Here is a 21,280-nt window from a genome sequence, read left to right as displayed (position 1 = left end):
CGCAAATTTAACGATCTGCACTGTTGTAGGATCGTTTGGGGAGTGAACAAATCTCTAGGCAGGTAAAAAAGACAATGTACAAGGGGTATCTCCTAAACCCACTATACCACCACCACTCTTCCGGCCGAGTCTTACACGGCTCGACTTACCCTGCTTCGGTCGACTCTTGGGGCTACTGTGCCGGTGCCGCGAGTGCGCCTTGTTTAAGAGTGCACCGTTCGACAGTTTGATAGTATCTGCAATGTGCGTGATGCACCACGTAGCTTGATTTTGATTCCCGTTAAAAAAATGCAGATTCTGAAACAGGCCAGTTATAAGTAATTTAAACTCATTGAAAATACAATTTTCCAAAGTATATAAAAGAAAAAAATACGTTTTTCGTTATAAATTTAAGTTTGGATAGGAGCAAAATAATCATTAGCACCACTTACACAGACTGTACTATACTTATCTTTTGAAACAGTCACATATTTAGCTTTCTTCAAATAACAGCTTTACGATTTGAAACTGTAGGGTTTTAAAACGCTTTTACTTCACATTAAACAATACTACATGTTTACGTTTTGCGCTAGCATATTGTTCCTAATAATACGTATGTTTCCACACTTGTACTTTTGAAACTAACCTGGTTCCATCCATATGAATCGAATATTAATCGAATGTGCAAAGCAGAAGATTAAACAGCTGTGTGCAGCGTTCCTGCAAATGTAAATCTTTGAGCTGATCTGAATTGTCGGAAAGTGTATGGTTAGGATTTACTGTGTATATGCTATTTTGACAGATATTTTCTGTTTGAAATGTTTAAATTGAAATTATGAATGTGTATTATATAATAGTAACATGAGTGAACCAATTGTGTTTGAAAGCAAAATATGCTTGTTGAAACTACTGTTTTCAATTTTAAAAATTGCCTTCAGTGAAACTGTACGGTAAAACATTTCCTTGCTTTAAACCTATAAAATAACATATTACAAACAGACTTAATTTAGCCTACAGTACATGTGATACATTATGTGTATTTCATAATCTAGTTTTGCTTAGTAACATTGACTTGTACCTTAATCAACTGCTTTTATTATGGCAACTCGGTCTTTGACTGATGTTTTTGTGTTAATGAGAAACAATGCATCCCAAAACCGTCATATTTATTCAGAACAAGTAAGTTTAGCATTTTTCCTTCTATAATATAAGATTAAAAATAAGTGTAGGGATATTGCTTGTTGATTTAGTATGTTAAGCCTACCAGAGATGGGGCAGAGTAGGCCTATGATATGTGGACTCTGTTTTTATTTCGCTTATTACAATCATTGATACTTTATAACTCTAATAAAAGAACAATTAAATCAATTGTTATCGATTTATCTGAAATACTAAATTAAAGTCACACATTTCAAATTAATAGAAATAGTTTTTAAAAACAGTTATGCAATATCACAAATACCAAAGGAACCATAACCATTGACCAAATGATAAAATTAACCCTTTAAGCGTCATGAAAAATTAGACCTGATCTTTGATCAAGTTACAGTTTTTTTTAATTTCCAATGTGTAAAGTTAAATTTATTTTTGTTTCTGTATGTCAAAATAGAGTTATTTAACGGTAAATAAAATTTGTTTAGCCCTTTTTGTATTTCCTAGGCTAATTTTTAACTTTTGAGAATATCGTAGAATAACAGTATAGTTGTCACTAATTTTTTTATCATTTATTCAGTAAGTAGGGGAATGAAACAGTTTTACAGATAAACATATACTATATTACAAACTAATAAAATTAGAAAAATACAAAAGTAGACAAAGAGTGTTTATTTGGTGGTCACAACTGGCATTCCGCGCGTCTCCCACAAGCCACTGTTATTGCGTGGACTTTGAACCTTCTTATCGCTCGGCAACCTGTAGGACGGCCTTGCGGGGCAGTGATTAAACTTTAATTATAGTTTAATTATGTTTCTTGCTTTCTGAGAACATCCTTATGACCGTAGTAAAATATGAAAAAGTTTTGGGTTGACCAGTTAAGTTACCGTAATTTTATTGCTCAGAATTATCAAATCTACAAATTCCAAATCGTCTGGATTCGCCATTGCACACGAATAATGGTAAAAAAACACTAAATAAACACTGGACACTGCTGTATATAATATTAATAATTTACTTTAAAAAGAATATGACACAACAGAAAATTAGCGATAACCGAAATACATGTATTCTCACTAACTGGCTAGATGCCTTAACGGGAGCTCCTGTCAATGACTTTGTGAAAGGCGCGGGGCCATGCCGGCTAGACAGTGTTTGGCCAATTAGAAGCCACTGCCACTCCCATTGTAATAGAATTTGAGGCAGGGCAACCCGTCTGTATGTCGCATGACTACTAGAACCATCTAGCGCAAAATATTCAACTAACATAGCAGTAAGAAAATAAAGAATGCAAAAACGCGGATCCACGGCAATAACGTTTTCAGCTTGTAGTGGCCCTCCGCGGATCCGTGTCAATAACGTGGGAAAGGTTAAAACAGGTGACAGGAAAAATGTCATTTAAATAATCAAGAAAATGTATAACAAGAAAACAAACATATTGAAACCGATAAAGACACAGTGCATCATCTTAAGTGTTATTTTGTTTAGTTTTCTAAAGTGAACTATTTTTTTTATTTAAAAGAAGTTACTTATATATGAAAATTATGTTTAGGATATTAAAATGTGTATATATTGGATGCAGATGATTTATTTATTGTTCAGATTAATTACTATTGATTGATTATATCAATGTGTGTAATAATTACATTTGATAATTTTTATATAAAAAACTGGGTCCGCTTATCGTACTCTACCCCAGATTGGGGGGGGGGATGACAAACATGACCTGTCCCCCCCCCCAAGAGCATATTATTTCAAAAGAATAGTTTACCTAGACTATTCTCATTAAAAATAACATTTATATTGGAACTTTTAAATAAATCTTAACCACATATATAAATTCAAACCTTATAACTATTTTAATATACGAAATAGACTACACTTATAATAATTACATTTGTTCTAAATCCTAAATATCCGTCATGCAGCAATCAAGAAAGCATGAGGATAGTTCTTACTATTTCTACTTCTACCTGTACACAGTGCTTTAGTAACAAAATATACTCGTGCTGATTAAGACTCATATGTTACATAGTGCTTCTAAAATGGTACATTTAAATGGTATGAATTGAAAGTTAAATATTATGGTTTAGGATACTTGTTTAACTTACATGTACATGATTTTAAATGTATTTTTCAGCAACAGTCTCTTTAAGATGTAATATTCTATCTTATATGTAGCTACTATGTACTTAATCCACTTAGGGAAATACAGTTCTGTACATTTTAGATCATTTTCAGCTGAGTAGTTTGTTCTTCCAGAACTGTTAGTCTTGGGTGCACTGATAATAAATTACACAGTATCCTAATGCACAAAGCAACAGTCTTCTCTCTGAGACCAAAAGAATGACACCGCTGGTCTAGGAAGGAGAAGGAAGAGAAGTTTGGCATCTTCTTCGTCATAGATATTTTTAGTTGCATTTAGACCAAATCGGTGTATTGCTGATTTGTCAGGAATACATTTAGGTGTGCATTTGCAGTATCTACCAGAATGTACAACTTCTTTTAGATGCTATTAAAAATTGAAGAAACATGGCCTTATCAAATTCTTTGTGTATGACTCATTGTACGCTACGCCACTGTGACAAGTGTCCAACTGATGAAAACTATCTGAGATTTTAAAGAAAATTTGGACTACTTAGGTGATGAAGACATTGTCGTCATTTGTGCAATATAGTAAAAATTAGATATTATTTTTGTCTTTACAATCTGTGTGACACAACTGATCAATATTATATTTAATATCCTCTCAAATTTAAGTGTAAACAAATGTTTCTGCCTCTTTGATGAAATTCAACTGAAAGTTTCAACAGCTATTTCCTATCAGTTAAAATTGGATTATGTTTTCTAAATATTATCACTAATTTACTGAACTCTAAAATGTTCTGGAAAACTTTTTGATCTTTCACTCTATAAAAACCTTTCTTGGCACTTCAGTGAGTTATATTTATAAAAAGAATTAGCCAGATTGGTCCAGCTGTTCCCGAGATTGACACTTAGTAACACAAGTTTCAATTCATTTTTCTTTACAAGATTAATAGTAGTAATTAGAAAAATCAGGAGGAATCTTAAAATTTAACAGCATATAATGTATGTTCCAGCAACTTAGTGATCGTATGGCCTTGGTGGGGGATGTGGAAGGTGGAATGGAGCTGCGAAGGAGCGACTCATCTCGATTGCCTCCAATATGGGCAGATAGTTTGGAGGAGAGCCACTATGCCATGTCTCGGCTCCGGAATAAACTGAAGGAGTTGGAAGCACTATATGAGAAACATGTGTTAAGGCCTACACTTGATGATTCTTCTGATGAGGAACAACAGATTGAGATCTTGACACAGGAGATTTCAAGAGTGAGGTTCTAGAATAATGTTGACAGTTCTGATTCAGATTTGAGGTTCAATAAGTAAAATCTAGGTTATTTGTGGGTTCAAGGCAGGTCTTTATCCAAAAACTGATTATTATTTTTCCTACAAGTTGGCAGGCATATTTTGGGTGGTTAAAAAGTAGCTTTGAAGAGTGTTTTACTCAAATATTTACTTAAAATTATACTTATAATGTATGGTTTTTCAGGATTAATGACAAAAAAGTTGAAATACTGCATCAACATGGTGGTCAGCACCAAATTAGAATAAATGTTTTGCTTAGTTAAAATTTCTTATAATTACCTGTTTTTTCGTAATGTACTTCATTAGAAACACATAAGGAGTATTCCATGATGAAACAAAAGCAATATTTTGACTAGTATTGATGGCCAGTATTAAAACTTCATTTGTTTAAATTCTAGTTGATGGCCAGTAGGGGGATTAGAGATACAGACCTAATCAATGCCGTAAAAAATGCTTAGTATTTTGTTTTTAACACAAATTCATTGTTTATTATAGTTCAGTAGATCATGTAATAATAAATTTCCTTGTCCCTTTTGAGATTCCTTACGTTCTATTTCATGGCTTTGTCTCTTTTTATATTCTTTATCTAAAGCTGTGCTGTAAGTTATAAATTTAACAACCTAGCTTTGACATTATAAAGATTCTCTGTAAAACAGACTTGGCTTTCAGTAAGATAATTGCACTAGAGTTGTGCCCAAGAACAGAAACAGTTCACTTTTTTGGAACTCCCTATTCCATCTAAATGTTTCACTAGTCGTACCAATATGTTCCAGCACTGTTAAGTAGAACAACTGAGATATGCTACAAGACACATCATTGCAATCGTGGCCGTATGGGTAGTTACCGCACCCCTCTTACCCTCTCACCATTCGGTGTTGCCTCATTGTCACATCCATTGATTCTCAATATGAGGCTACACGACGACGTCTCGCTTTGTTACAGTTGTTTAAATCCCTTTTTTTCTTTGGCATTAGATCATTCTGTATGTTTTTATTTTATTATTTTTTTTTATTCACATTCTGTGTTCGTAGTGTAAATACGTGTTAATTTACATCATGAAGATAAAAGATTTAGGAAGATAGGTGAAAAGTAAAGATAAGTAATAGTGATTGCTCGATCGTTAAATTCAACCGATTATCTCATTACTAGTTATTCTAATGTTACAGCTGGCAAAACCGCGCCACAACCCAGGCTTGCATTGATATGTTTCGTATTATAGCTATTGTTCCAGTTCTGATTTAATTTACAGCTAATAACAACATTTCAAGTTGCAACCTGTTGCTCTACTTGACTATTTAGAGGAACTATTAATTTGAATTTGACAGTGATCACTAATCCTTAAACATTACTATTAATTTTTTAGTTTAATTTACTTTCTCAATACTTAATTATATTCTGTTCTGATTTGTATTGTATATGGTGGTTTAAATACTTGGGAGTATCCAGTAATTCATAAATATTATTTATAACTGATTTATTTAGTTAACTTTGGCCACCAATGCTGTCAAAAACTTTATGAAGGAATTTTAAATTTAAATTTATGTTACATACTATATATCAAGATGAAATATCTGTAGTGGACGAAAACTAGTTGGGCAGAGATGTGTTTAAAATTCATTTGTAAATATCATGAAAGCATTTGTGTAGTAGAATATCTTAAATCTCAAATATAATATGAAAGCATTCCAGAAATGTAGCAATGTACTATATCGCTTCAGAATAATATTAGCCAGGAAATAAAATGCAAACAAGAATTTTTGGGATAAAACGCCTAGGACTGAAAGTGTCACAATTTCCGAGACTGGAATGTTCCAGTCGGAACAGTTCCAGTTCCAGAACAATCTGGCACACCTTTAATTTGCACTTTCTTCTCTAGATAAACAATGTGATATATTAGGCCTAGGTTGAAAGAATAAAACTTTATAATTCTTAATTAGTGTACACCTTGCATTGAGTGTTATTATACAAAATTTCTTATGGTATAAGAAACCTAGCTTGAACAAAATTAGAATTAAGTTGTTTTTATTTCTTTTTAGATCTTTTATTTTATACTTTAAAGTTAAAAAAAACCTTTCTTCCTGTGAAAAGAAAAAGAGTTAGACAAAATGGTGTAGGAGAGGGGTGAAAATTGGTGGATGTTATGTCTGCAGATGTTTGCGGCCACGCACCGTCTTGTACAACAGATCCACCAGCAGAGTGGTGATGCCACATCCAAGATGGAACAGCGACTCTCATACAATGTAACGGCCTCTCTCGTGGCTTCGCTGCAAGACCTCTCTACTACATTTAGAAAACTCCAGAGTTCCTACTTGAAAAGTAAGTATGGCTGTGTTGTTTTAGGAGCACTATTTTTTCTGTTAGACTTTACTGCAGGCTAGTGTGATGTTAGAATTGATCTTAAAGTGGCAGCTAGGCCATCAATACAGTTTCTACTCTGGCATCACACTGTGGAGCAGTAATTAGTTCTTATAAGGTCTTTATTAAGCGAGAAAGAGCTGTATATTTGTAATAAGCAGTGTTACAGAAATATAATCATGTGAAACCCTTTACAAAACCATTAAGATTTGACTTTCCCTAGTTTACGTATCGTTATTTGGTTGATATAAAGAAAAATCTACATATATAACCACTGTACAAAAAAAATTTATTTATAAAATTTTTCCAGTAAAATTAGAACAAACTAAAAGCAGCTAATTTAGCTATGAAAGTTCAGGTTTTCTTTAACTACCACAAGGGACTTTATATTGTACAAACTTTTAACTTTGTTGATTGCATATTCAATATAATATATTGAATTATATATATAGAATTAGAATTTTTTCCTATATATATATATATATATATATATATATATATATATATATATAGAGAGAGAGAGAGAGAGAGAGAGAGAGAGAGAGAGAGAGGATAAAATTCTAATTCTGTTCTGTTTTATAGAAGTTTAAATTTATTTGCTAAATTTAAATTATATTTTATTGTATAAATTATTATTAAATTAAACACTTTCACTGCCGACAATGTCATTTGATGTTGTGCATGGAATTCTACAGTCTCTGCAGCCAATGTATTTGATGGCACCAACTTTTACGGTAATAAAAATGCTTTTAAATGTATTTGGACTTCAGGATTGATAGTCATTTGCTATTTCCAAGTTTTTATTTCTTCCTTTATGGAGTACTAGCTGTTTCCCGCGGCTTCGCACGCGTCTCTTAAGCTTTGCCCGTATATTTCTTTGCCTTCAAATAGTGTTTGGATATTTTAATATAAGTAACTACTGTGTTGTAATTGCAGTTTATAATGTGCAGGCGCTTTGATAACTTTTATATCTTGCAGTACATCCTGGTGGTTAGTTACATCAATGGGCATTGCGTATAAACCTTCTACATAGAAAAATACAAATTTTCATAGTGATCGGTCCAATAGTTTCTGAGTCTATAAAGGACAAACACACAAACATTCATTTTTATATATTATGATTGCAGAAACAGTTTAAACAAAATTTGTCGTTTCTCTTAAGCTTACTCTATGCTTTAAAACTATAAGTGTAAAGAAATTTATATATAAATATATTTTTTGTCGCATTATATATGTTTACAAAGAACAGCTGATTAAAAATTTGAAAAGACTCTTTCACTTAATAACATATGTTTGCTGCAATGCATTTCTTACGGGTATTTCTGTAACCAGTGGGGCGGAATCCTGAATCGGGAAAGGGATAAAAAGTATCCTATAACCTTCTACAGATCAAGACGAACAAATTAAAAAAAAATTAGGCGAATCCGTCCAGCCGTTTGTGAGTGATGCTGTTACACACGAACAGTTTCATTTATATATATATAGATGATCTATGAAATGTTGTCAGTCATCTGTAATATAAAAAAATTGGTATGTTTACGAACTCATCATCACGTCGTGTTGGTCGTTTGTTGTCTTTCTGCTAATTCATTGTCTGCATTGAGTAAATACAATGCAGTATTGTTGAAGTATTGTGAGAGTATTGAAGACAATCAAGTGCAAGAAGAGTTCCTCAGGTTTTCGAGTAACAGTGAAAAACAGTAACTTTCCGCACACAAAAAATTTAAACATAAGCGAATTTCAATTGTAAATATGTGTAGCTATAGTGACAGAAATTACAATGCTAAATACAGCAAATAATAATGAGAAATATATTTATATTATAAACTAGCACATGGTGATGTTTTATGGTCAACTTTTTATTTTTTACTAAAAACATTTTAAAACAAGACTCGGTTTGAAAATATTTATACATGAGCATTTGTGTAGAAAAAGAAGAACTCAGCTTTAAAAAATGTATATCTTATGGTTTTCTTATAATTGGTTACAAAATTATATTTGTTTAAAAATTAATAAAATGGGTGGCTGTGTAAAAAAGTTGTCAAAATTAGGAGGCGGCAGTGAAAGTGTTAATAACATTGATAGCACTTGTCATTTTCAATGATATCGCAAAGTATTTTCAAGTATGGTTTGAATTTATAGGGCTGAAATCGGGTTTGTTACTATTTGATAGGAAGATCAGCAGACTTACCTTGAAAACTGTCTTCTAAGGTCCACTAATTGAAAAAAACGCATAAAAGTACATATATTTACACATAGTTGTATATTTTTGATTGCACTGCAGTCTTTCTCAACCAGTAGAAAATTATCAATTCATAATTGTTGACACTGTATTGCGTATTATATTAATTATCTATGAAAACTGTTAGTTTGCTGAAGGGAGTGGAGGGAGACTTACCTCAGGTTTGGAGGGTTTCTTGATTTTGTTTCCCATTGGTATGCTAGTTCCCATCTTCTAACTAATGTTTTTACTACAAGTATGTTTGCTTAAGCAGGGAACAACAATTACCAATTTTATCAGTTGAAAGGCATCAGATGTTTTGACATGTTTGTTACTCCTGGTTTGTGCAAGCACCGATAATTTAAACGCTTGGACACAATGTAATAAAGAACATTCCTTGAGACAGCAGGAAACTCTTCAGATAAGGACGAAATTGTAAATCGCCTGTTTTCTTACACTTTACAGTCCAATACAGAGGCAATATTTTGAATTGACTACATCTTTTGGCAGGTAATGGATGTATGTTTAGCTGAAGGGAAAGACTTTCATTTCACGTCACAGTGTCAAACTTGTTCTCTGCTCAGTGGCTATCCAGGCGTGCTAATGAGATGTTACTGTCTTTTGGTGGACTATGGTTTGGTTTCAATAAATCTGTGAACTACTAATTTATTTAATGAATCCAACGTAAAATAGCTTACTACATAATTTAATAGCAGTATTTAAAGCTCATCGCATTCTAAATTGAATTTCAGCACTGTTAATATTAATTCCTATTCCAGTTCACTACTACTTTCATCTGACGAGATTTAAAAAAGGATTAAAAATAAATTGATTAGATCTTTTCTAGCTAACAAGCCGTAGTGTAATTTAACTTTGGAAGAAAATTTGTCTTTCTGTTGATTAATTAAAACCTTTACTCAATTACATTGGGCCTTTACCTTACATTCACGTAAACAATAAATTACCTAAAAACAGATTTTAATAAAATATTTTCTGAAAAAACGTTAAAACCATTAATTGGCTTTTTAAAAGAAAAATTTTATTGTAACAATGTAAAACAATAAAAACATAAGTACAACGACATATGGAAAAACAATACAAGCTTTGTTTACAAGATATTTAGCAAGATTTTATTCCAGAATTTTATTTTGTATTTCAGTTGTTATAAAGTTTCAATTTTACTTTTAGAATATAATGACAATGATAATGAAGTATTATTTTGGAACTACGAGATTGTAGTGAAAATGATACTGATCATGTTAATATAGAAACTAATACACACGCTCACAAACGCTCATACAAGCACAAAACCTGAATTAAGAGCCACTCTAAAAAATACAAATTCCACAGGATGGGATGATGTTCCTACCTTCCTTATAAAAAAAGTGAATCCCTACATCTGCACCCAACTATGTACATTAATTAATTCTCTTTTATGAAGAGCGAATTTCCTGACAGACTGAAATATTCGGTGATAACACCTATATTTAAAAAAGGAAACAGAGCTCACATTGAAAACTATCGCCCAATTTCAGTTCCCATAGTTTTTTTTCAAAAATTTTTGAAAGTGTTGTAAATTCTCAGTTGACTGGATATTTGGAACAATATGACTTATTTCATAAAAATCAATTTGGCTTTAGGAGAGGTCATGGCACTGAAGGGGCCCTTGCTCATTGGTAAATGAGGTTTCTCAAGCCTTGGATGAGTCGCGGGCCACTGGCTGGTGTGTTCTGCGATTTATCTAGCGCTTTTGATTGCGTTATACATAACAATCTTATTAAAAAATGGAATTTTATGGTGTGAGAGAATTAAACTGGTTTAGGTCTTATTTCCAATCTAGGAAACAAAAAACTTTGATTAAAATTGGAAGCATAAAATATGAATCTGAATGGAAGTCTGTAAGTAAGGGGGTGCCTCAGGGATCCATTTTAGGCCCAACATTATTTTTAATTTATATAAATGACCTACAGGAAGTAACAGATGAAGGTTTAATATTGTATGCTGACGATACAACAGCAATAGTAAAAGACCTAAACACTGTAAGTTTGCATTGTAAAATCTCATCACTTATCTTAAAATTAAATAATTGGTTCAATCTAAATGGTTTATTTTTTAAACAGCAAAAAATCAGAAATTGTTCATTTTAAAACACACCAAAATAAATCTATTCTTCAGACCGTGAATTTCAATGATGAATCGGTAGGTGTTTCTAATACAGTAAAGTTTTTAGGATTATACATTGACAAAAACATTAATTGGAAACATCATATTGAAAAATTGGAAAATAAGCTGAGCTCTGCGTGTTTTGCCTTAAAAGTTTTACAAAATATTGTGAGTTTTCAAGTGATGATGACAGTGTATTATGGTTATTTTTTTCCTCACATGAAATACGGTATATTGGCATGGGGTTCTTCCCCCAAAGCAATTTCTATTTTTTATATTGCAAAAAAGAGCTTTGAGAATCATAACAAAATTAAATTTTAGATCATCTTGTAGGTCTATATTTTAAACAGTTAAATTTATTGACCATTCCATCACTTTATATATATGAGGTCTTAATGTATACCCATAAAAAACTTACTTAATAATATCACCACAAAAGATCATGATTATAATACAAGACAGAGAGACAGACTTACATACCCAATCCATAGAACTAAATTATTTGAAATGTCCCCTTATTACAAAGGACTAAAATTTTACAATAAAATTCCAATATCTCTATCCTCTTTGCCTCCAGAAAAGTTCTCTGTAAAATTAAAACATATTTTAATAGAGAAAGAATATTATTCAGAAGCTGATTTTCTAAATGATGCAACCTTCATTAATTAAATTACCCCCCAACCGTATCAAAACATTTTGATGTATATATATTAATTCCACTGTATTTATTTTATCACTAATTATTTTTAAATGTGTTTTATGTTTTGTAAATTATTTTTATTTTAGTGTAATAATAGCTACATCTATCTTTATTTTAATTTTAATATGAATTATAATCTGTACCTGTATCATTAGAGTTTACTGTTTTATATACTGGATCACTGTTTTGTGCGATTAATATTGATTATTTATCAATGAATTGTTAATTATGTTTATAACTTTTTTTTAATTAGGTTTTAGTATATTTTAAACTATATTGACGAGTCACCTGTTCATGTAGTGATTTTTATCTACTACATTTATGTAACGTTATGTGACAATAAATTTCTGATTCTGATTCTGATTCTCTCAATATTGCTTACACTCTGATCCTCAAAATTGATTACTGAAAAATTTGTAGCCCTACTTGATATATACCTATTTCTGTTTAAAAAATATCAATTCGATAGGTCTAGTCTACTGTGGGAGATGACTTTTGGAGTTTGGTGGGGTTCGTGCCCTAACTATAAGAGGTTCTTGCTGGCCTCAACAATGGTGGGCCACCCCCTGCCTGCTTTGACTGGAGAGGCTGGTTCAGAACTGGCCTCCCCTTTTTCTAGACATTTTTATTTGCCGTAGAATTTTTCAATAATGATGACAAAAACCCGTAATCTTTTTTTTACGTTAAATGTCTAAGTATAACAACTAATGTATGTAGCCTTCGCAATTTTGAACAAAAAAATATATGTTTTTCAATGTTTCTCCATGTACCGCAAAGGATACCTTAAAAGTTAAGCAATTGTGCACTGAACGGAGAACACAAGTGTACTTATTTAAGCGCGGGATCAAAATTAACAAACTCCTAAGAATGTAAAAAATAAAAACTCATCAGGAAAATTCATAGCAACGTGTACCCCATCGTGTGCACGATGTCAGTTTTGGAAGAACGCGTGTATCCAAAGAGGTACACAAGGTCGTGAACGTTTTAAGAAATAATCAAATGAAAATCATTATTGTCTATAGGCATATAGTAATCGACATGGTCATCATAACTTCTAAGTGTACAATTAGCCACGTAGTGAGACTTGGTAATTATTTGAACAGCCTTCTACAGTATCAAAAGGATATCTTTAAGGTTACTGGAATTGCCCCAGAAAATCAAACCATAGCTAATTATTGACTGAAATAGACCATAGTAAACAGTAAAAATGTAATGTTTAGAAACACAACTCACAAGGCGTCCTAGATAAATCACACAAGGTAGCCTAATGGATAGTTCAATGTGCTTTGTCCATGACAACTTACAATCGATGTACACACCAAAAAACTTAACACAATTATCAAACTCAATATCATCTGTAACAGGCCTAAGACTAAACAGAACTGATTTAGTTTAGTCATTATTTAAAAGTAATTTGTTAGCTGAAAACCAATTTGAAGCTAGTTCTAAAGTATTATTGACTTTTAATTGTAAATAAATGAAATTTAATTAATAGAAAGAAAATTGGTGTCATCAGCATACATACAAGTTCTAGACTGTTGAATATTAATAGGTAAATCATTTATTGCTATTAAGAACAAAAGAGAGCCCAATATAGGCCCCTGTGGCACATTTAAGCTCCCTAGCGGAAGACCACCGACAATCAAGATAAGCAGTTTGACTCCTCTTAGACAGATAAGATCTAAAACATTGTTTTGCAGATCCACAGATGCCGCACTGTTCCATCTTTTCAAGCAACAAGCTATGATCATCACAGTCAAAAGCACGGCTTAAGTCAATAGAAAGAGCCTGTTGAATATAATCAACAGTTATATGTAAATATTGTAAAGTGACAGCACAGTCTTATGTTCAAGTAATTTCAGTACAATTTTAAATTTGTTTACGTTTATAGTCTTGGAAGGCATAGAGTAGGCTTGAAATTAAAACACTTTTATTTCAACCTTTTCTGCACTTGCTGATGATACAGAATATATCCAGATAAGATCAAGAAGTTTTATTTAAAATATAATTTTAACTCCGCATTTTAACAAATATTAAATATGCAGTGCTTGATTAGATATCGAAGACAAAATTACTATTTAACGTTTAATACAGATTTAAAGACAGTCATAAAACCCACCATAGTTGTTCTTGGCAGAAGTAGGTTTTTCAGAACTGGATTTGTATATCTTGATCAGGGCAACAAAGCAAACTTAACTGTGACACCAGAGATATCTTAGACTGGAAGTAAATTATGTAAATGTACTAACTAAGTAAATTAATGGCTGAAAGTAGATGCTTTATGTCATATTTTCTTGATCATGACATCAAGGTAAACCCAAACTTTGTGTTGGAAATGTAATTTTTTCAAACTAGAAGTGCTCATACACACACAAAGACTAAAATAAGAGCAATGAGCAATTTCACTTAACACCTAATGCTTTCAACCATGAATATTGACATAATATGTACCTAAATATGCTTAATTCCATTTCTAAACTATATAGATAGATCTCCATTATGTATTCTTGAAAAGCTAAGGACAGATGATGGAGTTGATCTAAACTGCCTCTCATAAAAATTGATAAAATAGTGTTGGTTTTCTTAAATTAAAACAAAACAAGAAACTTACTATTGCACTAGAAAAAATTATGATTTTTCAATGGACAATTTTGTAATTTCTTTTTCCTACAATATATTTTTTCAAGAAGAGCTCCTCCTTTAATAAAACGTACTGTTTTAACAGAAATAAATATGCGAGAGGAAACTTCTCGGTTGTTCTTCGACACGGAAATGACTGTGACACCCCAACATAGTTTGGACTGGGAGATGGATAATGAGATTGACAACCTAGACAGAGCCTTCAGCCAGTCGACAACTGGTGGTGCGCTAGCACAGACACAGGCACAGCTGTTATTGCTGGAGGAGGAGAATACACGGATAGCGGAGCACCGTGAGTCAGAGGTGCGACACATTGTCAAGTCTATCATCGACCTCAACGATATCTTTAAAGACCTCGCCCACATGGTTGCCGATCAGGTATGTTTGGTTCTTTTTGTCTTAGGTTATGTGTTGAAAGAGTATTAATATAAATTCAGTTTTTTCTTTTTAATTAACAATTAGCTCCAATCAACCACTATTACTGAACTATGTCTTTTTAATTATTCTCATAAACTCGTTAAAGTGGACTAAAGTTAACCAAAACCTAATTTTCAAAGTACCAATGTAATAAGAAAGGAACAAGAAATATGTTACAGTGCCAAGTACTCCAAATAGAGACTGAGACATGAAATATGAATACAATGTTGCCCTAGATAAAATCTTTCATTTTGGATAAGTGCTGGACTCGACCAGAAAAACATTCCTCATAGTTTAAATTATTTTTTTTTAATATGTAAATGATGAAGTGTAATGCAGATTTTACTGTTCATTCCAACTACTAGGACAGTTTATTTTCAACCTCCCATATCACACCATGATGGCCAGAAACATGGCAGGTCCGCGGTGTTGGCAGTAGTCGATCATGCATATTCCTCATTACATTTGTCACTGCCAAGTTCAAGTAGCTAGTTTGCGCTAAGCTGCAGTTGCATAAACATGGCTGTCCCTATTGATTCTCCTGCCAAATATGAATTGAGGCAAGCAGCAGGGAATAGTTCAGTAGAAATACATCGGAGAATATGCTGTGTTTTCGGAGAAAACATTATGAGTGATGGTGTTGTACATGAGTGTTGTAGAAAGCCAAAGATATTGACTGATATAACAAAAATCAGCAAATGGCTTCAGCTTTGACATTTCTCGAATTGATCCTTGATTTTGACATTTGGCCATCTTTAAACTTTTGACGCGACTCACACTCAACACTATCACTCATGATGTTTACTCCGTAAATACAGCACATTCTCCAATGGATTTCAAATACCTTCAGGTATAAAGAATTTACCTTTGCTTGGATTGAAAAATAACAATAAAGAGCATTTTTATTAATGCATGTCTGGTCAATGTACAAGAATTTTATGATGTGGACTTTTTAATATGTTAATCTTATACGTTAAGCTATCTATGTGATGCATTATAAAAAAATGTTAACAACAATAATTGATTGATATACAAATTTGTAATACATATTATAGCTGAGTAGATTTGAAGGAGTACCATTCACATCTGGAATGCCTCTTAATTTTTTTATGCGTCATCTTTTAACATAAGGTTGGAAACGTCAACTGGAAGTCAATTTGAATTTTTTACAAAGTGAATGTAAGGCTTAGCCAAACTGTTTAGAATTTCACATCTTGTTGTGCACTGTCTTGTACAGAATGGACTAGTGGACAAGTGCGGGACCATGGGAGTTACCAACACCTTTAATGGGCTGTTAGTTACCAAAGGAAGAACAGGAAAATTATGTTTATCCTCATCATCAGTGTTGTTACCATGTTATCAACTTTCATTGTCATCTGTTCCAGGGTACGGTCTTGGACAGGATAGATTACAACATAGAGCAGACACAGGTTCGAGTACACGAAGGCTACCAACAGCTCCAGAAAGCTGACAGGTACCACAGGAAGAACAGAAAGATGATGTGCATCCTCATCCTGAGTGCTGTTACAATGCTACTGACTTTCATACTCATTATTACCAAGTTTTAGGAGGTGTACTTGAGCTGGGCGTTACGTGTAAATATATAAGATATTAAGTATGCTTTTAGAGTATGTTAGCTTTTGTAATAAATGTTTTATACAACTTGTATGTATTGTGTTGATCACTGTAGAAAACAATTTTAAATAATAATATGTAATGGCTGAAAATCAATCAAACTTAAAATATTAAACGTTTTTATTTAGTTGTAAATATAGTCTATTATTATTTAGAAAACATGTTTTGGTTCATTTTATAAATTCTCTTAATCTGTGCTTATTAACTTTTTACATAATAATTAAATAAATTGTTTACATAATATATTTTAAATTTTAAAATTGAAGCTATAAATTGTTTGTTTAGCAAATAAATAATCCCCTCCCCCTGTACTTGTCACAGTGTACTTACAATGTACTATTATTGTAACTTAGTTGTATTTTTCTCCTTTAATTTTTGTAAGTAGCTGTTCCTATCCTTTATTAAAACTCGTTCAAATGTATTTTCTTGTAAATTAAATAAAAACAGAATTACATTATAAAAAGCTAAACTTTGTATTTTGGCTTTGGTATTTAAAAGTATTTATATAATAAGCAATGGTTAATTGACGTAATAGTAATAATAAAAACAGTCTTCTGCCTACCCAAATCCAATATACAGCCAATTGTCGAGCCAGTTACTGTGGTTTATGAGTTATCACGCAAATATTCATCATCCCTCAGAAATGTTAGTATTAACGCCTTTACCCGGCTGTAGTTGATTTTTTTATGCATTAAACTTGTTGCAATATTAACTCTTTTAGTAACTCTATTTTTGATTTGTTTGAATAAAAACTAGTACCAATAGACAGATGAAGATCAATTATTTTATACTAACACAACATTCTATAAACTATGTTGTATATTTTACCAGGAATTTAATGTTTATATTTCTGATAGCTGTTTACTTTTATATTTTTGGCAGTTGTATGTTTTTAGTTTGTACAAAAACAGTAATTAAGAAAACATTAACATCTTGAAATATTTAATAGTACATTTTAAAACTACAATATGTGTGTCCTCTATATAAATACTCTAGCTAAAAATATGTTTATCAGAATTGTGAGTATTTATTCTGGAATTTTATTTCTTGTAAAAACAATAAATAATGTTTGTTGCTAAAACCCCAATACTCTTCATTTGTTCTTTTTTCATATTTGTAATTTGTTACAAAAATAACATTTATGCAAGAAATACCAAAGTTTAGTTATATAATTTTTTTTTTAATTTTGCTGTTTTTTATCATTTATTCACAATTACAATTTTTATAAAAAGATTCTTGGTAATTTCCAAGCGAAATATTCTCTAAGACTTTTTTATATTTAAGGTTTTATTAAATACAAAGCATTTCCTAAAAATGTGTTACCAACATTTAGGAAAACAGTATTCCTACTTTTTAAATCATTTTCTCCGTAAGAATTAGTCCTTTGTCTTGAACCAGTAATGTTTCTAACATTATAGGTTCAATAAGAGAAGAGCAATGATTGTTACGAAAAACTTATAGTCACTAAAATCCACTTGCCATTTTAAGAAAAAAGATAACCAGCAGGATGTTTGGCTATTCAGTATCAGCCTCTGCTTTTGTAAACTAATTTTTAATGTTTTGATTAGCTATATACCGAAATGAAAGTGCAACCGTTTTCTGCAGACACTTGCCTTATAATTGAATAACACAATAAGTAAATAATTATATCAAAGGTTACTCAGTAGTTGCTTATTTGCAAAAGTTATTAATAAGGAAATTTGTCTTGACAAATTTTACAACAAGCAAAATTTACTAGTGTTCATTTCAAGTCATTTTTAAGCTGAAAATGTTCTCCCATTAACAAACTATTTTACACAAAGTTTCACTATTATTTCTCTTAGAATTTCCAAAACTCCACTTTTCAATTTGTACTCATTGTGTATTAGTGTGAAGAGAGAAAATTAATAGTTTATTTATACCTCTAACTCTATTATTAGATTATTTTTTTCAAAAATCTCAATACATCGATTTCTTGAAACATTAGAGAGAAGAGTGTATGTAAGTCAGTTATTTCCAACTCTTTATGAATACTCTCCTTCTTATCTTCTATATTCTCCGCTCCATAACCCTAAACTTGTTGTCTTTATTTGAAAGTTGAAACTGAAAGTTAATTCCCGTTTATACTTAGCTTAGGGTGAAGTAGTTTTTGTACCATGCTAAGTTTTTTAGGTTTTGTTATTTAATTTAAATGTGTAAATAAAACAATGCCAAACAATGACAATTAATACTGTATCTGAATTTTGTTTTGTTTTGATTATTTAGCCATCAGAAATTAAATACTGAACAAGTAAAATTTTGTTACCATACTATTGTTATGTACTCTATGTGTGTGTTTTAAGCCTGTTTTGCCGGCAAAGTTATTGTTCTTTACTTAATTTACTTCCTGTTCATATAGTATTTATATGAATTTAAGTGTTATTGTTGCAAAATGTTGAAAAAAGGAATAACTATAGAATTATAGGTAAACCGCTTACAAAAAAACCTTGGTTGATTTAAATTCACGCAGGGTGGGGTAAATACTCCTCCGGCGCCCCTCCAAGTATCCCACCACTGCTCGGCGCTTACTCTATTTGATCAGCTGACTAATCCGGCTCAGTCGGTATCGTTCACTACTGCGACCCGTTCAGTTGAACCGGTCAATACAGAGTTACTAAGCCTTCCCGCTAGAGCATGTTTTAACGGTCATCGTGTTCAACAAAATGAACAACTGAACGGAATGACCAAGTGAATGAAAGGATCCGCTTGCAAAAAAGTGTTCGAATAGAGGAAGAAACAACATATCTTACAAAGAATGGATAAATATAACAATAAATGTATTGTTTCAGGAATCTAATAAATGTAAATATATATTATTATTACAACTGATTAAAAAAAAAAAAAAATTGTATGCTCATGATCAGAGCCTACGCACAGGCCCTAGGCCTATGTAGGCTCTTCCCAGTTATACTACTCTTCTTTTTTAAACTTTTAATTGAATTAAATAGAATTATTACAAGGTTTATATAATAAGAAATAATTAACTACGTATAAGTACCGTATTGTTACACTCTAATACTTGGTTTCAGACGTTGTATGTATGTGCATACGTTTGTTGCAATTCGTGTATATGTATATATGTTTTATTGTACTATTTTTGGGAAAATAAACCATTTTCATTTCATTTTATATACCTGATTTGGAAAAAATTATCAAATTTATTCAGTTTCTGGCAAAATTGAACAAAACTTTCAAAGTAAACGGGTCTTTTGAAACACTCTGATCCGGATCACTCGTGCACCTGACTGGCCTGTTCGAATTGAACGACACATCTCTAATGGCCACTGCCACTGCACGGCTAACCTCAAAACAAAATGCAAGCGATTAATATATCTATGGCTACACTAATCTGTTCAATTAATGTTTTACGCTTAGACTTCGACACTTGTATATGCCTACACAAAAAATATATAGTTATAGAACAGGTAAAGTAGCTGCAGTGTAAACAAAACTGTTAGAGCGAGACACAATCCACACAGCTGATAAACAGATACAAGAAGGTGCTGGTACCACTCCCCACCCAACTCCACCTCGGAGGGGGGCCCCTCCTGCGCGGTACTGCTTAGAAATTTGCTTCTGCGCAGGTTTCTTTAATAGCGGTTACTTTATTATATATAAGTAATAAAAAATATAAGTATTTTTAGGCAAAATAATGAACTAATTTTGTGTTCAGTTTAAAATATAATAGTGGTAAAATTAAATAGTGTGACCTAGTTTTAAAAACTTTAACCCAGCCACAATCTAGTCCATTACCATTGTCTGTGGTCCTCGGAGGTTAAAAACTCATGGTCATTTACTGTCCAAAAAATACTGATATTGCTAAAATATATTGCAATCCATAAATAAACAGATGTAAGTGGACATAACTTACAGAACAAACCATATACGAGTATGTTAATTAATAAGACTATTGTTGTAGTTTTAAATGTGATAGAAATATTTATTTATTATACAGATAATATTTGTTGTTTATTATAGTTATAAGAAGTCAGTATTGTATATAATGATGCTTTAATTTTTAATTATTTTTGTAAATAAAATAATTTGTTCAAAATATGCCATTATATTTATTTTACTTACATCTTTTTATCCATTATTATGTCACATAAATAAGACTAATGGTTGTAAGAATTACCACATGACATGTGGTAGAAACCATGCTTTAGCAGCCTGTACTTAGGTGTCATCCACACTATTGCTTGTCAGACTAACTCAGCTCTCTGGGAGGGCATTATTGGAAATCCACCTTGCAAAAATAGCAGTGAATTCCAAGTCAGCACCTCAAAGCTCCTTGGTAGCAGCACATAACATTAATAAAAGTGTTAACTTTTCTGTTTCCATGCTCCTTTTTAAGAGTTGTTGGGCAAAAGCTAGAATGTGGGTACCGCTCACCAGGTAGTTCATATTTTGTGAAAAAGTTTTTTGTTCTAGCGACATATTTAACAGTGAAAGTTATGCAAATCCTATTTTTAAAAGGTTGAAAGGTCAACTCTCTCTTCAATTTATATTTTTATATTTATTTTGAGATACTTTGTTTTTTTAATAGGTTTAAAAATTATCAAATCACTAATCAGAGCCAGCTGAAACATGAAACTCTGCACTATCCTGTTCATT

At 31.8% G+C, this 21,280-nt stretch overlaps 1 protein-coding gene across 1 annotated transcript; it reads left to right on the top strand.

Annotated features, from left to right (window-relative positions):
- The first annotated feature begins 682 nt into the window (after positions 1–682).
- On the top strand, positions 683–20,722 carry LOC124368112 (syntaxin-16). The gene is made up of 5 exons (XM_046825387.1): positions 683–1,158; positions 4,233–4,481; positions 6,668–6,833; positions 14,682–14,974; positions 16,399–20,722. Exons 1-5 carry the CDS (start codon positions 1,078–1,080, stop codon positions 16,579–16,581), a joined length of 972 nt encoding a protein of 323 aa, XP_046681343.1. The 5' UTR covers positions 683–1,077; the 3' UTR covers positions 16,582–20,722.
- Positions 20,723–21,280: the final 558 nt, after the last annotated feature.

This window comes from Homalodisca vitripennis, chromosome 1 (genome assembly GCF_021130785.1).
Source record: "Homalodisca vitripennis isolate AUS2020 chromosome 1, UT_GWSS_2.1, whole genome shotgun sequence".
NCBI lineage: Eukaryota > Metazoa > Arthropoda > Insecta > Hemiptera > Cicadellidae > Homalodisca > Homalodisca vitripennis.
This window is presented reverse-complemented; position numbering and strand designations above follow the sequence as displayed.

Bases quoted from the DNA above. Each gene is read 5' to 3' on its own strand.
- LOC124368112 (XM_046825387.1), top strand. From the start codon at position 1,078: ATGGCAACTCGGTCTTTGACTGATGTTTTTGTGTTAATGAGAAACAAT. The intron at 6,834-14,681 runs GTAAGTATGGCT...CTGTTTTAACAG, and splicing joins CCAGAGTTCCTACTTGAAAA to AAATAAATATGCGAGAGGAA. The intron at 14,975-16,398 runs GTATGTTTGGTT...CATCTGTTCCAG, and splicing joins CCCACATGGTTGCCGATCAG to GGTACGGTCTTGGACAGGAT.